The sequence below is a fragment of the Mirounga angustirostris genome, unplaced genomic scaffold (assembly GCF_029215605.1).
Source record: "Mirounga angustirostris isolate CCGP_5_RB_7025 unplaced genomic scaffold, mMirAng1.0.hap1 SCAF_17, whole genome shotgun sequence".
Lineage (NCBI taxonomy): Eukaryota > Metazoa > Chordata > Mammalia > Carnivora > Phocidae > Mirounga > Mirounga angustirostris.
Window position 1 is genome coordinate 32,175,118 of NW_026991725.1, and position 20,556 is coordinate 32,195,673.

At 47.0% G+C, this 20,556-nt stretch overlaps 1 protein-coding gene across 7 annotated transcripts in view; it reads left to right on the forward strand.

Moving 5' to 3' along the window:
* The window catches only part of MAP3K3 (mitogen-activated protein kinase kinase kinase 3), a 64,964-nt gene that overhangs the window by 38,096 nt on the left and 6,312 nt on the right, over nucleotides 1-20,556 (forward strand). For 5 of the 7 annotated variants that reach the window (XM_054510754.2, XM_045888674.3, XM_054510756.2 and 2 more), the window contains 6 exons: nucleotides 6,750-6,870; nucleotides 13,901-14,034; nucleotides 17,264-17,337; nucleotides 19,210-19,277; nucleotides 19,489-19,581; nucleotides 20,186-20,377. In XM_054510754.2, coding sequence (XP_054366729.1) covers nucleotides 6,750-6,870; nucleotides 13,901-14,034; nucleotides 17,264-17,337; nucleotides 19,210-19,277; nucleotides 19,489-19,581; nucleotides 20,186-20,377 — 682 coding nt within the window. The remainder of the gene's footprint in view (nucleotides 1-6,749; nucleotides 6,871-13,900; nucleotides 14,035-17,263; nucleotides 17,338-19,209; nucleotides 19,278-19,488; nucleotides 19,582-20,185; nucleotides 20,378-20,556) is intronic. The other 2 variants (XM_054510755.2, XM_054510757.2) reach the window with 1 other exon arrangement.

Below are 20,556 nucleotides of genomic sequence, written 5' to 3' on the forward strand. Positions count from 1 at the left end.
GTGGGACTCGATCCCGGGACTCCAGAATCATGACCTGAGCCGAAGGCAGTTGCTTAACCAACTGAGCCACCCAGGCACCCTCCACTTAACCCATCCTTTAAGGGGTGCACATGGCTGCAGATACTGCTGCAATATCTAAGCTGTTTGAAAGATGACCATCTGACCTCTGATGCCCATGACAGTGCATTAGATGTTGCATAAAATAAATGCCATATTGATGCCTCTCTAAGGACTTATATTTTTAAAAATTACTGTAATGTCAGTATAACTTTTTTTTTTTAAAGATTTTATTTATTCATGAGAGACAGAGAGAGAGAGGCAGAGGGAGAAGCAGGCTCCCCGCTGAGCAGGGAGCCCAACACAGGACTCAATCCCAGGACCCCGGGATCATGACCTGAGCCGAAGGCAGATGCTTAACCATCTGAGCCACCCAGGTGCCCAGTATAACTTTTTATAAAGTTTTAAAAAGAGAATTATTGGGGCATCTGGGTGGCTCAGTTGGTTAAGCATCCGACTCTTGGTTTTGGCTCAGGCGTGATCTCAGGGTTGTGAGATCGAGCCCTGCTTCGGGCTCTGCGCTCATTAGGGAGTCTCCTTGGGACTCTCTCTCCCTCTCCCTCTGCCCCTCCCCATCACTCTCTCTCTCTCAATTAAATAAATAAATCTTTAAAAAAGAATTATCCTATGTAATCATATCACTGTAACACATTGATTGATTGATATTTACCTGTGCCCCTGCAGTTTTTGGCCATATGTATACATACTTTAAATGTTGTCATGGTAGTCATAGAATTTTCTTTTTCTTTCTTTCTTTTTTTTTAAAGATTTTATTTATTTATTTCAGAGAGAGAGAATGAGAGACAGAGCAGGAGAGGGAGGAGGGTCAGAGGGAGGAGAAGCAGACTCCCCGCCGAGCAGGGAGCCCGATGCGGGACTCGATCCCGGGACTCCAGGATCATGACCTGAGCCGAAGGCAGACGCTTAACCATCTGAGCCACCCAGGCGCCCCAGTCATAGAATTTTCTAATTTATTTTTTCACTTAACATTGTCATGCACATTTTCCTATGTTAATGTGCAATCTTTGTAATTATAATTTATAAAGATGCATAATTTCCTAGAGTAGATATACCATAATTTAATTAAATAGCCATTTTTGTTACTGTCAGGTCACTTAAGCTGCTCCAACTTTTTGCATTTATAAAGATTTACATTTAAGACTAGCAGTGGTAATGGTGATGATGAAACCTTTCCTTGGGAATTTCCTCAGCTACACTTCAGGCTTCTTTTTTTATATAAAAAGATTTTATTTATTTGGGGGGGAGAGCATGGGGGGGCGCCAAGGGAGAAGCAGATTCCCCACTGAGCAGGGGGCCCAACGTGGGGCTCAATCCCAGGACCCTGGGATTGTGACCTCAGCCGAGGGCAGACACTTAACCAACTGAGCCACCCAGGCGCCCCACTTCAGGCTTCTTAGTAAACAAAAGTATCATGATCCAGACTTGCTGTGTGCTCAAGAATCCCACCTTCAGAACAGTGCTTCTCTAACCCTCTGTGATGAAATACTAGTTTTATTCTTTTAATTTCCGGTCTGCTATGGACCAATTCTTTTTAAAACACAAAAACTGAAAAATGAAATGGAAAAATGAGGGACATACAAAATACAAGACTACAGTTCTTATTGCTAGAGTTGATAGAAAGTCACTCTGCCAAATTGCCATAAAGGTCTGTAAAGAGTTATTTTCCTTATCTGTATTACCTTCTTGAGGATTGTTAGGCCACTGGTTGTTGCTGGGTCCCAGCCACACAGAGTTCTGTACTTGAGTGCGCTGCTCCCGGATACCACAGCACCTGCTTCATCTCCAGCTGATCACTGGCAGCCACTGAGTTTCTCTACTGAGTTTCTTCCATTTTTAGCAATCTATTGCCTCATCCACCTTTTGTTATACCTTCACTTCCCTTCTTATTCCTGTTTTTAAATGTGTGGTCTCTTTCTTCTCTTTGAATTCCTTTTCTACTGATCCTTCTATGACAGATTCTAATCTTTCCTCTGTCTTTACCCCTCACCAGGGTATATGTCATACCCCTCCTACCTCACCTGGCCACGGCCATGTCTTAGGCTTCAATATTGTTCTTACCTGAGAACTCTTGGAGTTTGGTTATCACAGAGCCTCCCTTTAGTCTGAAGAACCTCTCTCTAGTCTTGCTTTCGCCTGCCATTTTAAGAGACTTCATCATCTCCTTCAGTAGTTTTGCTGCCTTAGGCATGTGCCTTGGACCATCAACTCTTAGTTTATTCCTATTACAGACTTCTCTAAGTATGTGTGCATTTAACTGTTAGTTTATCTTTCCGCTCTTGACCTTCTTATAACTTCCTAGACCCAGATTTTCCACTATGTTAAAATCATCTCAAGCCTTCATTCTTTTGTCACTTATATCTGAATATGATAAAAACTAAATACCCAGCCACCTTAAACTGAATATGGCATTTTGTTCTGTTAGCTCAGATTCTCCCTAACAAAAGTAAACTTCTAATCTTCTCATCCAAATGTTGCCCTTCCCAAATATTCCACCAATGAGTTTGATGCTATCTTGTCTACTATTTAAGTTCAAAATATCAAGGATATTCTAAAGAGTAATTAATTCTTTTCAGTCTTACTAAAATAATGGGGCAAGTGCAGGAAGATAGGACCAAAGTTGTTGAGTACAATAGCTTCAGTCTGGCCCCTGTTTAAACATAACACCTTACACCTTTTGTCTCTCATTTGATTCTTGCAACTTTGAGAGGTCCAGGGTAGGCATCTGTTCTCACCAGTCTACACCTGGGGAAACCAAGACTTAGGGTCACTTGCCCATGGTGAAGTAGTCAGTGGTGACAGAGCTGGTCTGAAGTCCAGACGTTCTGACTTGTAGTTCAGTACCTATTAGTTACCTTCCTGGAAAGGGGTCTTAGAATTATTGTAGTCCTTGGAAGACCTCCCACAGGTTCCTCCACAGTTTATCAGAAGCAGAACAGAAAGTATAACGTTGCCCATGGGGAGAAGTTGTGAGATGTTGTGTCATTCTCTTTCCCACAGCTCAGAGGGTAACTGAGCTAGAAAAAATCCAAGGGAAGATGACATTTTCAAGGGGTTAGGGTCACTTTTATATGTGAGTAGCCAAAAAAGCCTGGGACTCTTCAGTCCGGAAAGGCACCCTAAGCTGTATATATACAATCAAAGTCTAGGAAGCACTGGAGAGTGTGGATAATGAAAACATTTAGTCACCTTATCTCAATTTGGATGAACCCTTTAGATACTGGGGGTTATCTTAGAAGAAGAAAACAACTGTCGTAACTATTATAGTCTTCTGTGCAAAGTCTCTTGGTGCCATCCTTGAAGCAAAAGACTGGTGAGATCCACGGGGCCGTTTCTCACCTTGCGTTCCCATGAACCAAACTGAGGCGCGCACGCACACGCACACGCACACACACACACACACGCACACACACACACACCCCTTTACTCCCTGCAGAGTTGAATCCACTTGTTCATTTTGTCTCGTACCACCAAATCTTTTATAAAGATAATCTGAGTCCACTCTTGTGACCACTTTTTCTGCTGATCTCCTAGCTTCCAGTCACTGCAATCTTTATGGACATGGTTCCCTGGTAACTTTTCATGTTGTTTTTGTCAGCCACACACACTGCTACCTACAGAGTCCTTTGGTGAGGTTTACATTGAGTAGTCAAATGCCACCTTCTGTTTGCTATCTTTAGAACATTCTGCTGGCCATGCTTTATACTTTTGGGCTCTCCTTTCACTCCACTATAGTCCCCTTTTGTTTTTCTTAGCTCTACCTTCCTCCTTCCTCTCCCACTTGTAAGTTGTGTTCAAAGTTCCCTGAATCCTTGCATGAACCTCATTTTTGTTTACCATGCCATTCTCTTTTATCCCATTAAATCAGGGTTTTCAGACTTGACGGAATATTACAAACACTTGGGGAGATTTAAAAAATACCAGTTCTTGGGCCCCATCCCCAGAGATTCTGTTGTAGGTGGTGTGAGATGTCTGAAGCCCCATCGGCAGCTCTCATGGGTGGCCAGGGTTGAGAGCCGTGACCTTAAATTGAAGTATGACTCTCCTCCTAAGACCTTGCTGCTCAAAGTGTGGTCCATGGACCAGCAGCATCAGCACACCTGGAAGCTTGTTAGAAATGCAGTTTCTCAGGGCACCTGGATGGCTTGCTCAGTCGGTAGAGCGTGTGACTCCTGGTCTTGGGGTTGTATGTTCAAGCCCCACATTGGGTGTAGAGATGGCCTTAAAAATAAAATCTTAGGGGCACCTGGGTGGCTCAGTCAGTTAAGTGTCTGCCTTCGGCTCAAGCCATGATCCTGGGGTCCTGGGATTGAGCCCCGTATTGGGCTCCCTGCTCAGTGGGGAGTCTGCTTCTCCCTCTCCCTCTGCTGCTCCCCTTGCTTGTGCTTTCCCTCTCTCTCCTGCTCTCTGTCAAATAAATAAATAAAATCTTAAAAAAAAAAAAAAAGAAATGCAGATTCTCGACCCCATCCCAGACCTACTGAGTCAGAATCTGTGCTTTAACCAAGGCCCCAGGTGATTTGTGCACATTAAGGTGTAAGAAGCCCTGCTTTGAAACCTCCACTGATTCCCTTCCTCTGTTTTCCAACCTGTTGCCATAACTTCAGCCTTTTCTTCTACAAAGTGATGCTCATGCTGGCTGTGGAACCTACTTTCCTGTCTCAGCATTTAGAGTTTAAAATTGAGTTTAGAGCGTATGTTCTTTGGTACATTTCAAATTCATGTTGCCTAGATTTGTGGAATTCTCACTATGTGTAAGGCCCTGTGTGCAAGCAGGTGTCCTCAGGGGCTCATCATGTGGCTCTTCTCTTTCCAATTGCAGGGCTGTGGCCTTTCCTTGCCCTTCACTGGCCTGCGTCCCCAGTATGTGGCTTTGACTGTTTTTTCCTTTCTGACTCTCAGCAGAGAGCTATTGCACATCGGAGGCTTCAGCAAGAACATTCCACTTCCCCTTGGTTCTGACTTCCCGTTAGAGCAAGACAGTTTGTAAAGACAGCCCTGCATGTGATAAAGTCTGGCGTGGAGAGACCAGAGGAGGCTGCTTGGCAGCTGAATTCACTCCTGAGAGCGGGAAGCTTTTTTCCTGGAGGACAGGATATAGTTTGTTTAGGTTGGACTTTTTTTTCTTATGTGAGGTAGAAGAGCTAGAGAAGCAAGTCGAAACTTTGCCCCAAGTTATTTAGCACTCCTGACCTCCCATTCCCTCTCTGTAGTGTTCCACGTGCTTATAATCATATCCCGACATCACTTGCTCACTGCCCACCTTTGGTTTTCAGCTTTCTCAGTGCAAGGGACCCCTTTGTTGCTTTGATTTTTTTCTGGGGCTCACTTGGTGGTTTGTCTGGAACAGTGCAAAAGTGAGGGTGCATGTGGTAAGGTTGCTAACCCCGTTCTGAGGTCCTTGATCTCTGGCAGAATGGTACCTAATGATAGCCTTTCCCAAATGAACACAACCCTGAGGTAATTTCACATGTAAACCCTGATGATAGTAAGCAACTGAGATTTTGTCTTAATTTGGGGGGAGTGATTGTAGTTGGGGTAGAAGCAGCACATCGAGCTACTTTTAGAAATATGTTTATCAACCAGAATTCTCTTGGGCAGGGAGGTTGCTGTCATTCTCTATTCTGACCCCCTGCTCAGCAGGTGATCTCACCGCTGAAATAATTTCCTATTTTTCCCAAGCTCTCTGGAGAATTTTATTTTATTTTATTTTTAAGATTTTATTTATTTATTTGACAGAGAGAGACACAGCAAGAGAGGGAACACAAGCAGGGGGAGCGGGAGAGGGAGAAGCAGGCTTCCCGCTGAGCAGGGAGCCCGATGCGGGGCTCGATCCCAGGACACTGGGATCATGACCTGAGCTGAAGGCAGACACTTAACGACTGAGCCACCCAGGCGCCCCTCTCTGGAGAATTTTATGAGAGGGTATTTACAACTTACTTTTCTGTTTGACATATTATTATAGGAAAACCTGCTATTCCTCCATGCCCGAGTCATCACCTCTTAAACTGGGACAGGGGGTCTCAGTGCTCCAATATCAATGAAGCTGTAAAACTACCATGAGGAAATAGTGGTTTGCCAAGACAGATGGAGGAGTGAGCTTTGGGGGAACGCTGGGTACCTCGTGTATTGAAAGTGTGAAGGCCAGGGGCGCCTGGATGGCTGAGTCAGCTAAGCTTCTGCCTTCGGCTCAGGTCATGATCCCAGGGACCTGGGATCTAGTCCCGTGTTGGGCTCCCTGCTCCGCTGGGGGGTCTGCTTCTCCCTCTTCCTCTACCCCTCCTCCCTGCTTGTGTTCTCTCTCTCTCAAATAAATAAATATTAAAAAAAAAAGAGAGAGAGAGGGGGGCACCTGGGTGGCTCAGTCGTTAAGCGTCTGCCTTCAGCTCAGGTCGTGATCCTGGGGTCCTGGGATCGAGCCCCGCATCGGGCTCCCTGCTCCGCGGGAAGCCTGCTTCTCCCTCTCTCACTTCCCCTGCTTGTGTTCCCTCTCTCACTGTGTCTCTCTCTGTCAAATAAATAAGTAAAATCTTTAAAAAAAAAAGAGAGAGAGAGAGAGAAAGAAAAAAAGCGTGAAGGCAGCTAAGAGCATGAAGAGTCTTAGGGAAGGGCACGTGGGCCTTTCTTGGCCTGCCTGCCTAAAGATAGCTCAGTCTTTACCTCTTATCTTACAGACCAGTCCCTCTCCCCATTCCGGGGTGTCCAGGCAGGTGCGGATCAAAGCTTCCCAGTCTGCCGGAGATATCAATACCATCTACCAGCCCCCTGAGCCCAGAAGCAGGCACCTCTCTGTCAGTGAGTATTTCACCCCTTTTTCCTCTCTCATCTAATTTACCTGCCCATGTTTTTTAAAAATTAAGTATTTATTAATTTAAAAGCCATTGTCAAACATTTATAGGCTATTACTCTGTGCAAAATAATCCTCTATGCCTTTATTTGGGGGGAAGGGATAGAGAAATGCCTGGGATGGTGTCCTGACTCTCAGGGAGCTTACAATGTAACAATGTGATGGCATGACCAAGTTCCTTTTTAAACATGTCTGAAAAAGTGATCTCCTCAAACATCTGCTTGAAGAACTCCAGCAACAAATAGTCCACTCTCATTTTTGACCATTGTTTCACCAAAGAACTGAGGACTAAGTTGTCTGGGAAGGACAGGAGACTGTTGACATAGGATATATTGATTGGCTAAGTAGGAAGAAAACTATGTAGCTGCCCCAGGCCTCCCCAGGAAAGAAATCGAAGTCAGGTCTGTGCATTATACCAGATAACCCAGCATTGCTCTGGATCCCATTTCCCAGAGTCTGAGGAGAAAGCCCATGTCCTGAATTGTGGAATTTGTATCAAGAGGGAAACCTGGCCTTATCAAACATTTGTGTTGAACCTACTACCCTAATGTTGCTGAGACCCCTGCTGCTGCTAGGAAGACAAGTTCTATACACACAGGTAGAGTTGCATCAAACTGAACTGCTCTCTGAAGATCTTGAGCTGAGCTTGGGGAGTTCTGAACGTCAGTGCTGCCACAGAGCCTGTCTGAGTGATAAGCCTCCTGAGAGGGTAGCAGGAAGAATGTGTTACTCAGGCACTGACTTTGCCTTACTGAGTAATTTTTGGAACTTGAGCAAACACTGGTAGTAAGTGTAGCCCAGCTGAAGGTCTGTATAGGAGTTTCATATTTCTCTAACATTGTGCATAATTGGTGGCTATGTTTTCAATAAGCTGATAGAGGAGAGAGAGCCAACACCCCGGCGAGGAGGCCCTATCCGAACATCTCTGGCCCTGGAATCCAGGTGCCCTGAAGCCTAGCAGACTCTGCCAGCTTCGCCTCTGTCCCAGAGCCCTCAGAGATACTGGGAGGAGGGCAGCATTGTTCATTTGCACAAGAAGCAGTGAGGATCGACATGGGGCAGTGATTGGGCCTGCTCCTAACCTAGAGCCTGTGATTTGTGTGTAGGGGCAGTGGCCAAATGCTGGGCCATTGTTGTGAGGAGCCATATATGGAATTTCCTTGTCTGAGAATGCTGAGGAATAGGATTTCTATGAAGTAGTTCCTGTGTATCTAGAGAATGGCCAACACAGCCTCCTAGCACACGTAGATCCTGGGTTCCGTCGTTCAGCAAGCAGTATGTACCAACCATTGAGCTGGGATGAGGGCTACAATGGAGGCGTGTATAATAGGGGCTACAGTGGAGGGCAGGGTGAGGTGGGAGGAGGCAATCACCAACTCGTCCCAGGACTTTGGAGAAGCCCTTCCACAGAAGAGGAAACATCAGAGCTGCCACACGAAGGAAAGATTTACTGAGCAGAGAGAGATTCCAGGCACAGGAGAGGGCATCTGCCAGACAGCCTCACAAAAGAAGGTGGGGGGTTCAGAGAACCCCGAGTGGTGTAGAGTGTGACGGACATGACGGAAGAAGTGGGTGGAGCCTGCCAGCCTTTCCCTAGAGCCGAGAAATGGCAGAGGTTATTTCTAACTGGAACGGCTTGGCACATGCCTTCTGTGGAGGAGCTGTGTGAACTGGATCTTTCCATAGGTAAGGATGAGGGGAGAGGGCTTTTTGACTGTTTTTCTGTGGAGATCTCACTTGTCCTTCAGACTGGCTGATATATTTGGAGGAGAATAAAGATGAGACAGGATGCCTGGGCCACCTCTAAGAAGCCTGAACTGCCCTTGGGCTTGTTTGGTAGGCAGTGGGAAGTCATTGAAAATGTTGGTCCCTCATGCCCATCTCTATTACAATGCTCATCACATAATCTTACTATCTTTTTTCTCTCCCTGTCAGACTGCATTGTTGTTCATTCATTTATTCCCTTAAGATTTAATTGGCCAAGTATCAGCTGTGTGCCAGCAACAGGGGAAGCAAAAAAAGACCTGGCTCCCGCCCCTGTGGCTCTTACAGCTGCGTGCAAAGACAAACACTTGTCACGATGAGATTAATGTGTAATTTATAGGCTGTGACTGAAAGGTGTATGGTGCTGTGAGCATGTGTAACAGAGGGATGCATCCTGGTTTTGGGGCCAGAAAAGCCTTAGCCTGTGACCCGGCACGTGAATGATGCAAAGGGGAAGCAAGGAAGAGAGTGCCAGGCAGGGAGAGCTGCACGTGTGGGGGCCGGGGGCCGGATGGCTGAGGGAGTATGGTGTGATTGAGACAGAAAGAAGCCCTGAGGCTGGAGAGCCGAGAATAGCAGGGCAGAGGAACGGGCTGAGGCCGGGGAAGGAGGCAGAGCCTTGTGGTCATGATGAAGATCTTGATTCTTAATGTTGAAAGCAGTGAAAGTCCACTTTCTGGTTTTTAAAGTGAAGAGGAATAGGTGTACAACATACTCAGATTTGTGTTTTGAAAAGATTGCTGTAGCTACAGTGTGGAGAACAGATTGCAGGGGAGCAAGAACGGACCAAGGGGGGAACCATGTTAGGCTAATGTAGTTTGGTACAGGAGAAGAAGACAGAAGTTTGGATTAGGCTAGTGACAGTAGTGGAGGAGGAAGGCACAGGTGGATTTGAGACATTTAGAAGATAAAGGCCAACAGAACATGGTGTTGTTTGGTTTTCAGAGTGTGGTCCGGGGACTTGGGGTGGGGGGGTCCCTGAGATCCTTTCAGGAGGTCTGTGATTTGCCTTTTTACTCCATTCTCTCATGAGGATGAATGGAGCTTTCCAGAGGTTACCTGCCTGAGGTGAAGTCATTGCTCTGATGGCTGTGGAGTGTGTGCTTGTGTATCATTGTGTTCTCCAAACGTTTGAGCTTTAATTTCTAATACAGTGAATATCAATTGATATAACCCACTTAATAAAAGCTCTTCAGTGTTCTTGATTTTTAAAGTATAAAAGAGTTCTAAGAGGTTTAAGAACTACTGTGGTATTGGATTGACTTCGTAAGTGTTGAAAGAGCAGGAGATAAGTTACTGGTTTATGGATCTGGATGAATGGCACCGCCTGCCACTAAGACAGGAATGAGAGACGAGAGCCTGGTTTCCTGTGCTGAGAAGAGGCAGACCTGATGTTGTACACAGGTTGAATGGGAGGTGCCTTTGAGACAGCTAAGAGGAGCTATCAAATGGACAGGTAGATATACAGGACTCCAGCTCAAAGGGGAGAAAATCAGGACTAGAAAAAAATACTAGAAATTGTCCAGTTGAAGCCATGGGTCCAGATGAGAGGTCCTAGGCAGAGACTGCAGAGTAAGAAGAGGCCGAGGGCTGAGCCTCAGGTCCCAGACACTTAGTGGCCAATTAGGGGAGGATGAACCTGCAAAGGACACAGGAAAGGAGTGACCAGAGAAATAGGAGGGGGTGAGAGGAGACCTGACACGGTACCAGCCAGGTTGGAAAGAGTAAGAGACACAACTTGTCGTTTTCATCCACAAATGTCTAAGTACTTGCTTTGCTGGTACAGTGTGAGGCCTTCTGGAAGTAGAAGGAAACAGGAAGAGGGGAGAGTCAGGGTTTAAGTATCAGGCGCGAGGAGAAGTCCTTGCAGTAGAAACAGGGTCAAAAGAGAAGCCTTAGAGATTCAACCCCCAACCAGCAGGAGCAAGGGGGCTTTGCCCTCCTCCCCTACCAACATGAAGGAACCTGTGAGTATTTAGTGAGAGACGGCAACATGCGGGTCATTCAGCCCCCACGGCACCATCTTCAGTGATGGGGAAGTGCAAGGTAGCCCGATCCGTGCTGTTTCTTTGAACTTCTTCCTTATATTGAATTGAAAATCTGCCTTCCCTCGCTTTACCCAGTGACTCTGGTACTGCTCTCTTGAGCAACACAGATACATAGATAACATCTTTCGTATGACAGGTTTTCAACTGTTTGAAACCAGCGGTCATGTTTGCTTTTTGTTTTCCCCATCATAATATACATACCTTGAATTTTAATTTTTTTCAAGCCAATTAGTCTGTTAAATTAGCTCATGCTAAAAAACAAAGACAAGCAGCAAACAAAAACAACAACTAGGTAATGAGTTAACCCAAAAGAAAGACCCCTGTGGGGAGATCTTCAGACAAGGCAGATGGAATTTCCCTACATGACGATGCCCTTTCTTATATCTTTGCCTGTAGAAATTCTGCCCACCTTTGAAGCCGAGCTCAAGCACCGTTTTTCCATAATACCTTGGGTGGTGCCCTTAAGCCACGCAGCCAAGCCTCAAATGCAGGACTTGTCCCTGCCACATTCTGACTCCGTTGGGTCTAATGCATCTCGTTAAGTGCCTTTGCCTCTGTTCCTACTCTGTCTCACTCCTTGTCTTGCCACTGCAATCCTCCACAGTGAGGCAAGCCAGATTGCAGCCCCTAAGGAATGGGAAGCAGGGGAGTGGAGGTAATCAGTTCTTTCAAGGAGTTTGGCTGTGAAAGAAAAACAGAGGTCGGTTGGTGGTTTACAGGAGAGGCAAAAAGTAAGGTCAAGACTGTAAGCTAGGGGTCTGAGCATGCTCACGAAGAAGGGAGGCACAACACCAGCTGAAAAGGGGATTGAGGGAGGTGCCAGGGGGATGTGGGGAAGCCAACTCCTGCTGCATGGAACGTGGGGAGTGCAGGTGGAGGGTGCCTAATGCCTTGGCAAGGGGGAGAACAAGGTGACTTGCAGGGAGCCCTGGGCCGCCGCTGGGTGGAGAGAGCTGTGCGCAGTGCTGACCTCCTGTCCTGGTGCAGTTAGAGGGGCGGAGGCCGCCATCACACAGGTCAGCTTCCTTCACGTCCGCAGGGTTTTTCTCCTTGCCGTAAATTCTTCTGTGATGCTGGATGAGACCAGGAACTATTTAGTAGTGGTGGCAACTTCAAAATCAAATGGGAATTTTGAAAGCGGAAACATCTAGGATGTTCTCAGGATCTCGTGGGATGAAATGTTGAGAAGCTCTGTTCTGCACAGCCTGGTCCAGTGTGAACACACTGAAAAATACTGGTTAAGATTTCCCATTGAGGAAGAAAGAAAGAGTCGATTCCTCCCCCAATCTCATCTGTCCAGCAAGAGACAGCAGCGTTTAGAGAAAAAATAGTTGATGGCCAAAACAGCTATCTCTTTGTACTTGCAATGACCTGCACATTAACACTGACCCCAAACCCTAGAACTCCCTGCGGAGGGAACTTCCTGACTGCATCAGCTTCCTGACCGGAGTCTCCTATGAGAAGGGCTAGAATCTGAGAGCCAGTCTTCCAGCTCTGGGTGAGAGTTTTGCTCGGACTTTGCACTATGGGTTAAGGAGCTAGCAGAGAGCTGGCATGCCCTGGAGGAGTACAGCCAGTCAGCAGCTTAAAGCCCGGGCTTTCTCCTTGTGTGTAGAACACCTTCATGCAGAGCTGTGGGCACTCTGAACACAGGACGACTACTTTGCTTTGTTGCTTCAGCTGCTGCTGACGGGGCCCCTTGGCACAAATGGCCTCGTGAGAATAGAGCAAGGTCCGTCTGGAATGCCAGGGAAGGACATCCCAGCGAGTTTGCCATCCCCACCAGGCCTACCTTCCAAGGCCTAGAATGAGTTGTCTTGCATAGTACTGTGGTTTGTGCTGTCTAGCTCACTGCTGTGTCTGTTGGCAAATAATGGGTGCATCAGTGAGTCTTGCGGTCCAGTATCCTGTCCTGTTAAGGTCCCTGTCTCATTTGTTCTCGACGGCTGTTGTGTGTCTCACTAGCCCCCAATTTCTGAATTGAAGATAAAAACAAAACTGAAAATGCTCTGGAGCAGTTCTGCCAACTCCTGGTTTTTCCATTTGCTTCCTCTGATAGCCATTGGTTTGGGGAGACTTCCCTTTCCTGCCCCAAGCTGTGGGCCTGTGCACAATAGCCCCTGGCCCATTGCCCATCAGATAACAAGGCTGGCTCTCTGCAGGCAGCAATGTGTATTGGAAAAAGTGAAAGTCTCTGGCTGGAAATAAAAGCTCAGAAAACCTTTGCTATTTTCCCCCAGCCCCTCCTGGGTCTGTAGTGCTGGCCTCATGTGAGCCAGTCCCATCTTACCTGTAAAACCAGGGGAGAGTTGAGTGGCAGCTGGTAAAGGAGAGAATGGGTGTCCAGAGCCTTGGATATTTTACCCCAAGGAGGCTTCACCTAGATACTCCATTTGACAGACTGAGAGCAGTTTATCCTGTCCGGGGATAGTTTGGATCGCTGGGACTTCATCAATAAGTAAGTTTTTCTTTCCTCTCTAATAAGTCCCTTAGAGGAGACATTTTTGGTTCATTGTAGGTCAAATGTGTAATACCTTTTCACTCCGGAGTATATTGGTCAGGGTTCAGGTGCACAGAGTAGAATCCTCTCTAACTAGATTCGGGAAGAAGAGATTTAGTGCTCATCCTGACTTATAAAGTGATTGGAGAGAGAAACAGATTCTAGGTTAAGACACCACAGAGCTCCTCCCTCTTCTGTAACCAGGATGGGACCAGATTCAGAAGCACAGTGCCTCTCTGCTCTGGTCCGCACCACTACATAGGGATGACTGCTTCTGTGTCTTGACATCGGGAAAGCGGGAGGCCCGGTGTGGGGCCTTGGGTAATTCCACAGCGGAAAAACCGGGGCTTCTACGACTGTGCCCAGCAGCAGCAGGAAGCCATCTAAACCTCGCACAAGTGCATCTGACTGGCTGCACCCAGGAATAATAGCTTTTAGCTGATTAACATCTGAAGTATAGGAAGGCATACTAGAAGGGTAGAATGGATCTTGAGTCTAACCCATTGTATCTGCCACATAGGGTGAAGGAAACAAAGGGAATTCTGCTGAGTTCCTACCTGGTACCAGCCTCTGCAGCAGATGTTTGGTCTGACCTGGTCCCCTGTCTGCTGCTCTCAGCCACACATTCTGGGCTCTGTTGTAAAAGGTCTTGTTTCTGTGTTCTAGGCTCCCAGAACCCTGGCCGAAGCTCACCTCCCCCTGGCTACGTGCCTGAGCGGCAGCAACGCATTGCCCGGCAGGGGTCCTACACCAGCATCAACAGCGAGGGGGAGTTCATCCCAGAGACCAGTGAGCAGTGTGTGAGTACAGGCTTGGGGTGTGCCTCGGAGTGTGTCAGACCAAGGTTATAATGGGGCTTCTCAGGGGGCGTGGTGCAGAGCTGAAGGATTTGAACCCCATCCACTAGCTTCTTGTAAGCCAGGCCTGCCCCAATATGGATTATTCCTTTTTAGGGGCCAAATATTAATTCCTGCCATGAACAGTGTGTAAACTACCCAGGCTCCTTGGTGTTGGATGAGCATTTGACACATTTTTCCTCTGCTGTGCTCCTCTCACGGGTCTCCCTGCAGAACACCACTCTGCTATTTGAATGCTTCCCTACAGCCTCCTGTGGTATCAGCGGAATTTAACATATGACCAATCCTGAACTGACAGATTTTGTTTTTCATCAGCCATATTTTAGTTTTGCTGTTTCTTGATGAAAGGTAGGGGGTGTACCATATCCAAATTACACTGTAGAAATGGTTACTTTGTGTGAGCTATATTAGTTATCTGTTGCTACACAACAAATTACCACAAACTTAGCCGTTTAAAAACAGCATACATTTATTATTTTACAATTTCCCTGGGTAAGGAACCTAGGCATGATTTAACAGGGCCCTCCATTCGGGGTTACACAAGGCTACAGTCGAGTGTCAGCCAGGCTGCATTCCTTTCTGGAACTTGGGGTTCCCCTCTGAGTTTATGTGGTTGTTGGCAGTGATTATAGCACTGTGGTCCCTGTTTTCTTGCTGTCTGTTGGCCAGGGGCCACTCTGAGCTCCTAGAAGCCACATGGCTTTCAGCTTCTTGCCACATGGCTCTCTCACAACATGGCAGCTTCTTCAAGGCTAGAGGAGAATCTCTTGCTTCAGTCTGTAAAGATGGAGTCGTAAAATGTAGCATCATCATGGGGATGAATGTGCCACCTTCTTTGCCGTAGTCTGTTGACTAGAAACAAGTTACAAGTTCTACCCATACTTTAGGGGAGGGGTTTATACAAAACTGTGACTCATTGTGGGGGCCACCTTAGAGTATGCCCACCACAATGGCTCACCCATTTTAATAGGTAACTTTTTTAACTAGTGACTCACTTGATGAGAATGGCATTTTGGCTTAGTGAACTCAGCAAGAGTGAGATCTCTGGCTTCATTCTGAAGTCTTTTCAGTGAGCTTGCTTTGATTACATAAGAGAAAGATCCGCTCTTAGAAATTTTTAGGATTTGGTCTGGGAAGGGGAAGTTTCTTAAGAGCAAAGCATCCATTAGAAGGGCCAGTACCACCACATGAGGGATTTTACAGAAAACTGATCCTTGTAACTTTTCTTTCTCCTAAAACTGATTCTTAAAACTTTTCTTTCCTGGTGATAGCTAATCTGTATAAAGCATTATCCAAACTACATAGACTGTGAGAAGGCCTCTACACTGCTTCTCATTTCTGTAACTCCTGCTTTCCAGATAAATTTATGTTTAGAACAATGACCTGGGGTGATTTTAGTTAAGGATTCCCTTCTTGGGTATTTTACTGACCATCCTTTCTGTTTCCTCTAACCAGAGCACTTCTGGCCATCAGCTGTGTTAGAGGTGACTTGGATGTAAAATCTCAGAGATCGCAAATGAGTTCATTGCCTTTGGTCTCTGTCCTTCCCCATGGCCTTATGTCCTGGTCCTTTTACATCTTTGCTTTACCTGCCTACCCCTGGAAGGTGTGGGAGTACTGGATTCCTAGTGAGGACAGACTTTTAGAAAGAGGCCAAAGAAGGAATGCCTAAGTCCTTCCCCTTAGCTGAAGTGAATTGTTCCTGGTAACCAGCCATTCAAGATAAATCCACTGTTAACAGAGACCAAAACAGTGTACTATATATAGTGAAAGAATATTCAACTGGGACTTTCTTGAAAAGTGAAACTAAGATAGGTTTATTTGTTTTTTCTTTCATCAGATTAAGGTAATAGTAGCATCTGTTTGCTAATTTTTAGAATGAACAAAAGTATGATTCATGTTAATTTTTTTGGCTTAATTTTTCTTTTTTTTTTTTTAAAGATTTTATTTATTTATTTGACAGAGCGAGAGAGAGCGAGAGAGGGAACACAAGCAGGGGGAGTGGGAGAAGGAGAAGCAGGCTTCCCGCTGAGCAGGGAGCCCGATGCGGGGCTCGATCCCCGGACCCTGGGATCATGACCTGAGCCGAAGGCAGATGCTTAACGACTGAGCCACCCAGGCGCCCCTTGGCTTAATTTTTCTAACAAAAATTTTGCTGACACAATGTAACCTCCTTTACTTCCCCTTTGACGGGTGCGACACTCTTATAAAGAGGGCCCTTTTTTACAGAGGGCTTCCCGAGATTCAGTGGATTTTCCAGAGGCCTCTCTTGAACCTTTGGTGTTCTTCCTCCTTCATCATGCCTGTCGTGTTATTTTATTTGTCCTTTCTTCTTCTGTTAACTGGTCTCGCTTTAAAATTATGGGCAAGATGGACCCTAGTATTAAGTAGGAAGGGATAATTTGAGTTGGAAACTAATTTTATGAAAGTTGTTAGTGAGTTTTCATAATTCTGGTTCCTGCTTCCCTCTGTAGTGTTTAACTTTGGATCTTAGACAATGAATACTCTGATAGGGGCTAACCTCCATAGGCAAAATGAAGGGAGATTAGTTGGAAAAAAAGCTAATCTGAAGGCTCTTTGTTACTGCATTTGACTAAGGGCTAGAGAAACATTTTAACTTACGTAGATACTTATGCCTCCATATGAGAACCAGGAATTAGGACATTTTTCATCTGTATCAGCTGCATAATACTAGTTTCATGACTTGAAACAATTCTCCTAACCTTCTTAGACCTGCTGTGGTTTATCTGTGGAACAAGAGCAATACTTGTCTCCGTAAGTTTTAAATTATGGAGTGTAAACAGAAGCATACAGTCCCACCCGTGCCATGCAAGCCTCCACAGGGTAGTACCAGCTTCAGTGCCAGGCCCCCAGTGTTCGTGAGCCAATAAAAATGCCAACAAGAGAAGCAGCGTCTCTGCTCTGCTGTCCTGGCAGAGCTCCTTGGCATGCCAGCCAGGTGTTTTTCTCCCTCCTGGAACGCTGCCTTTCAAACTACGGGGGAAAACGGTACCTTCCTAACCATTCTTCCCACTGCACAAGCAGAGAAAGGGCACTTTCATATTTTGACAAAAAGGACCATTTGCTGGCCTTGGCTGGGCCATAAAGCCCTGAGTCAGCTGGCTGGGGTTGGGACTGGGGCTGGGGTTTTATTGTATGACTTGCCTTGCAGATGTTGGATCCCCTGAGCAGTGCTGAAAATTCCTTGTCAGGAAGCTGCCAATCCTTGGACAGGTCAGCAGACAGGTATGGGACTGTGGCTGCTTTGGGGCCTAGTGTGTAGGCATGTTTGGGACTGATGGGCTGAGGAAACAGAATTAGCTAGTATGTCTCTGATCTAGATGGTGGTCTACAGGCCCAAGGTTAAAACATCATGCTTCTGGGAAAGAAACCTCTTTCTGGGATTCTTATTAGCCCTTTCCTTAATTTTTCAAATACCATGAGAATTTTATGTTTGTATAGTTAGGTGAATGTAATAGTAGTTCATAATAGCAAGTCACATGTGTTAAATGCTTGCTCTGTTATCCCAAGCACTTTACATGTTTTGAGTTTCCATATAATACACGCTGCTCTTGTGCTCTTGGCCTTACTGCTGTGATCTGGCCTGAGAAGTAGTGAACCCTCAGTGTTTTGGGGAAAAAATTGAATTATTACTTGTGGGTTTACTTTCTTTTTTTTCTCCCAAGTGTTTCTGATGGAGTAAGAAACTGGGATAGAAAAACCAGAAAACAAAATATCCAGACCGCCTAGCTTACCACACTGTCTGCTTCATGTGTAATCTTGTTCTCACACTTTGGGAGGGAAGAAGGCTGTCTTTTACATACAGAATGGTTCTGTGCAGCTGGTTCTCCTGTCAGCAGGGGTATGTTTGGAGTTGGCTTACGGCTGTGGTCAGAGGCTATGGAGCAGGTTTGGGGATTTTTTTTTTTTTCCCTTTGTGTAACTGATTAATTGTTCACACGGGTACTGGCCAAATTTGTACTACATCTTTCCTAACAGACCTGAAAACTGATGAGCACTGTCTTCCCTCTAGAAGTCATAGAATACAGTCATAGTTACTTGTTGGTGCCTAATTCATAGCATCGCTTGGGGCTTAGCTCTTCAACCAGGGGCGCAAGAAGGCCCAGGTAAAAGTGCCAGGAGTTGCTGCCACAAACTGAAGGCTCTGCCAGGACAGGGACCGACTCTGGCTTTGGACCATCTCCTAAGCTTTGTGGCCAAGCAGGGGTGGGGAGTGGGGTGGGCAGTAGGACAAGACCACAGAAGATCTAGTAGTTGTGAAGTAGGGGGCAGCCCCCGTGTCATTGCCTTCACCGTTTCTGACCCATGGCCCTCTCAAAAGGCACTCACATGTAAGGTCGAGGACCATTCCGGTGAACTCTAGGAAAGATCGCTGAGCATACCCACTTGATCCTTGGGTTCTGCCTCGGTCCCTCCAATGCCTTGTTTTCATTTCCTTGGGAGTAAAACCCGGTGACCTGCATTTACTCCCTTTACTCCCAGTGACCGGCCTACCTTGAGCACAGGGCTGTCCCCTCCTCCTTAAGGGATTTGGAGCCCAGCTCCATCAAACAGAAGTCAAGTAGCTTCCCTCAATCTCTCCGCTCCTCAGTTCCCCTAGCTCTAAAATGGGATGGTGGCGCTTAGTCCGAAAGGAAGATGCTTGGTGTTGCTGCTGTTTTTATTACTGCCCTGGGCAAAGGATGTTTTGCAACTCCTCCCCTGTTACCAGGGTGGGAGGAAAGGGCAAGAAGGGAAAGTGATGTGCCAAACTCCAAGGTGGAGCTTGCGAGGGCTGGAGGGTTCATTCTTCCAGGTCCTGTCAGATTTGGGCCTCAGACTACTAAAGAGAAAGTAGGAGGCCGAACTCAGAAGAGGGCTGTTTCTCTCAAACCCTGCTTCCCTCCCAAACCGTGAGGAAAGATTACACACCAAGCAGGCATTGTGGTAAGCTAGGCAGTCTGGGTATTTTGGTTTCTGGTTTTTCTATCCTATATAATGATGCGGGAGGGAGTTAGAAAAGAGAATCCATCTGGATATCCTTGCCTTCTGCCGTGGTGTGCAGCTTTTCGAAGTAGGCTGATGTCTACATTGTGATTTCGTTTTGTTTTTTTCCAGCCCATCCTTCCGGAAATCGAGAATGTCCCGAGCCCAGAGCTTCCCAGACAACAGACAGGAGTTCTCGGGTAAGTTCCCCAGAGCCTGGAAGAGCACTGCAGGGTGCCCGTATGGGACTGCAGGCATTCTGCTTTTGCTAGCCGAGGTGGGAAGCCAGGACTGTATTTTAATTCTCCTCAGCCTGCTGCTCTGAGGTCTCGGGTGACATAGGGGCTTAAATAGCTCACTCACATTGACCTACCCCGAAACCAGTGATTCCTCTATCTCTATCTTACCCAGATCGGGAAACTCAGCTGTATGACAAAGGGGTCAAAGGTGGAACCTACCCCCGGCGCTACCACGTGTCTGTGCACCACAAGGACTACAATGAGGGTGAGTGCACCTCTACCCTGCCCCCTGCTGGCTGCCTCAGAATGGACATGGGTAGAGCTTTGCCACCCAAAAGCCACTGCCAGGGGGTGGACCCAGGCCCGCCAGACCGCATGTTTTCTTTATTCCTGAGGAGCTGTGCCCAGACTGGAGGCACTAGAGACCGAGGGGAGATGGGCAGAAGGACGGTGTCTGGAAACCAAGATGCTGCCACTGGGAAGGGAACACTGTCCTTGGTCTGAGTCCCTAGCGTGCCCCATGGTGCCAGCTCTTCAGCGCCCTCTTCTGCCCCATGGCAGCAGACAGAAGGGAGCTTCCACAAAGGTTTAGGATTAGGATGCCAGGGAAGACAGACTTCAGCAGTGGATTGGCCTTGTGAGTGATGTGGTGCACGAGGGTTAGCCCTATGCCTTCCCTGTGGCCAGGGCTTCCTGAACAATCTGTGGCTGCTTTGTAATTCCTGCTTTTGTCCTGATTCTAGGGTGCTTGGGACATTAGCCATTCTGGCATGGATTAGGTAAAAGGGCAGATGGGATGATGGGTTTGCACATTTAACCTCGTGGTCAGGGGGCTGACTTGCTCTGTTCTGTCTCCTGCATCCCTTCAGGCAGAAGAACGTTTCCACGAATACGGCGTCATCAAGGCAACCTCTTTACCCTGGTGCCGTCTAGCCGCTCCCTGAGCACAAATGGCGAGAACATGGGTCTGGCAGTACAATACCTGGACCCGAGAGGGCGCCTGCGGAGTGCGGACAGCGAGAATGCCCTCTCTGTGCAGGAGAGGAATGTGCCGACCAAGTGTGAGGAGTGGGCCCTGGCCAGGAGACTGCCCGGGGGTGCTCAGACAGTCAGCAGGGCAGGAGGCCAGAGGTCCCCTGGGGCTGTTCAGCTCAGCGGTAGGCTGCTCTGGCCCATCCTCACTACACTGGAAGAAGCTGTGGGTCAGCAGCAGATCCCCTGGATCTTAGGCCTCGCTCCA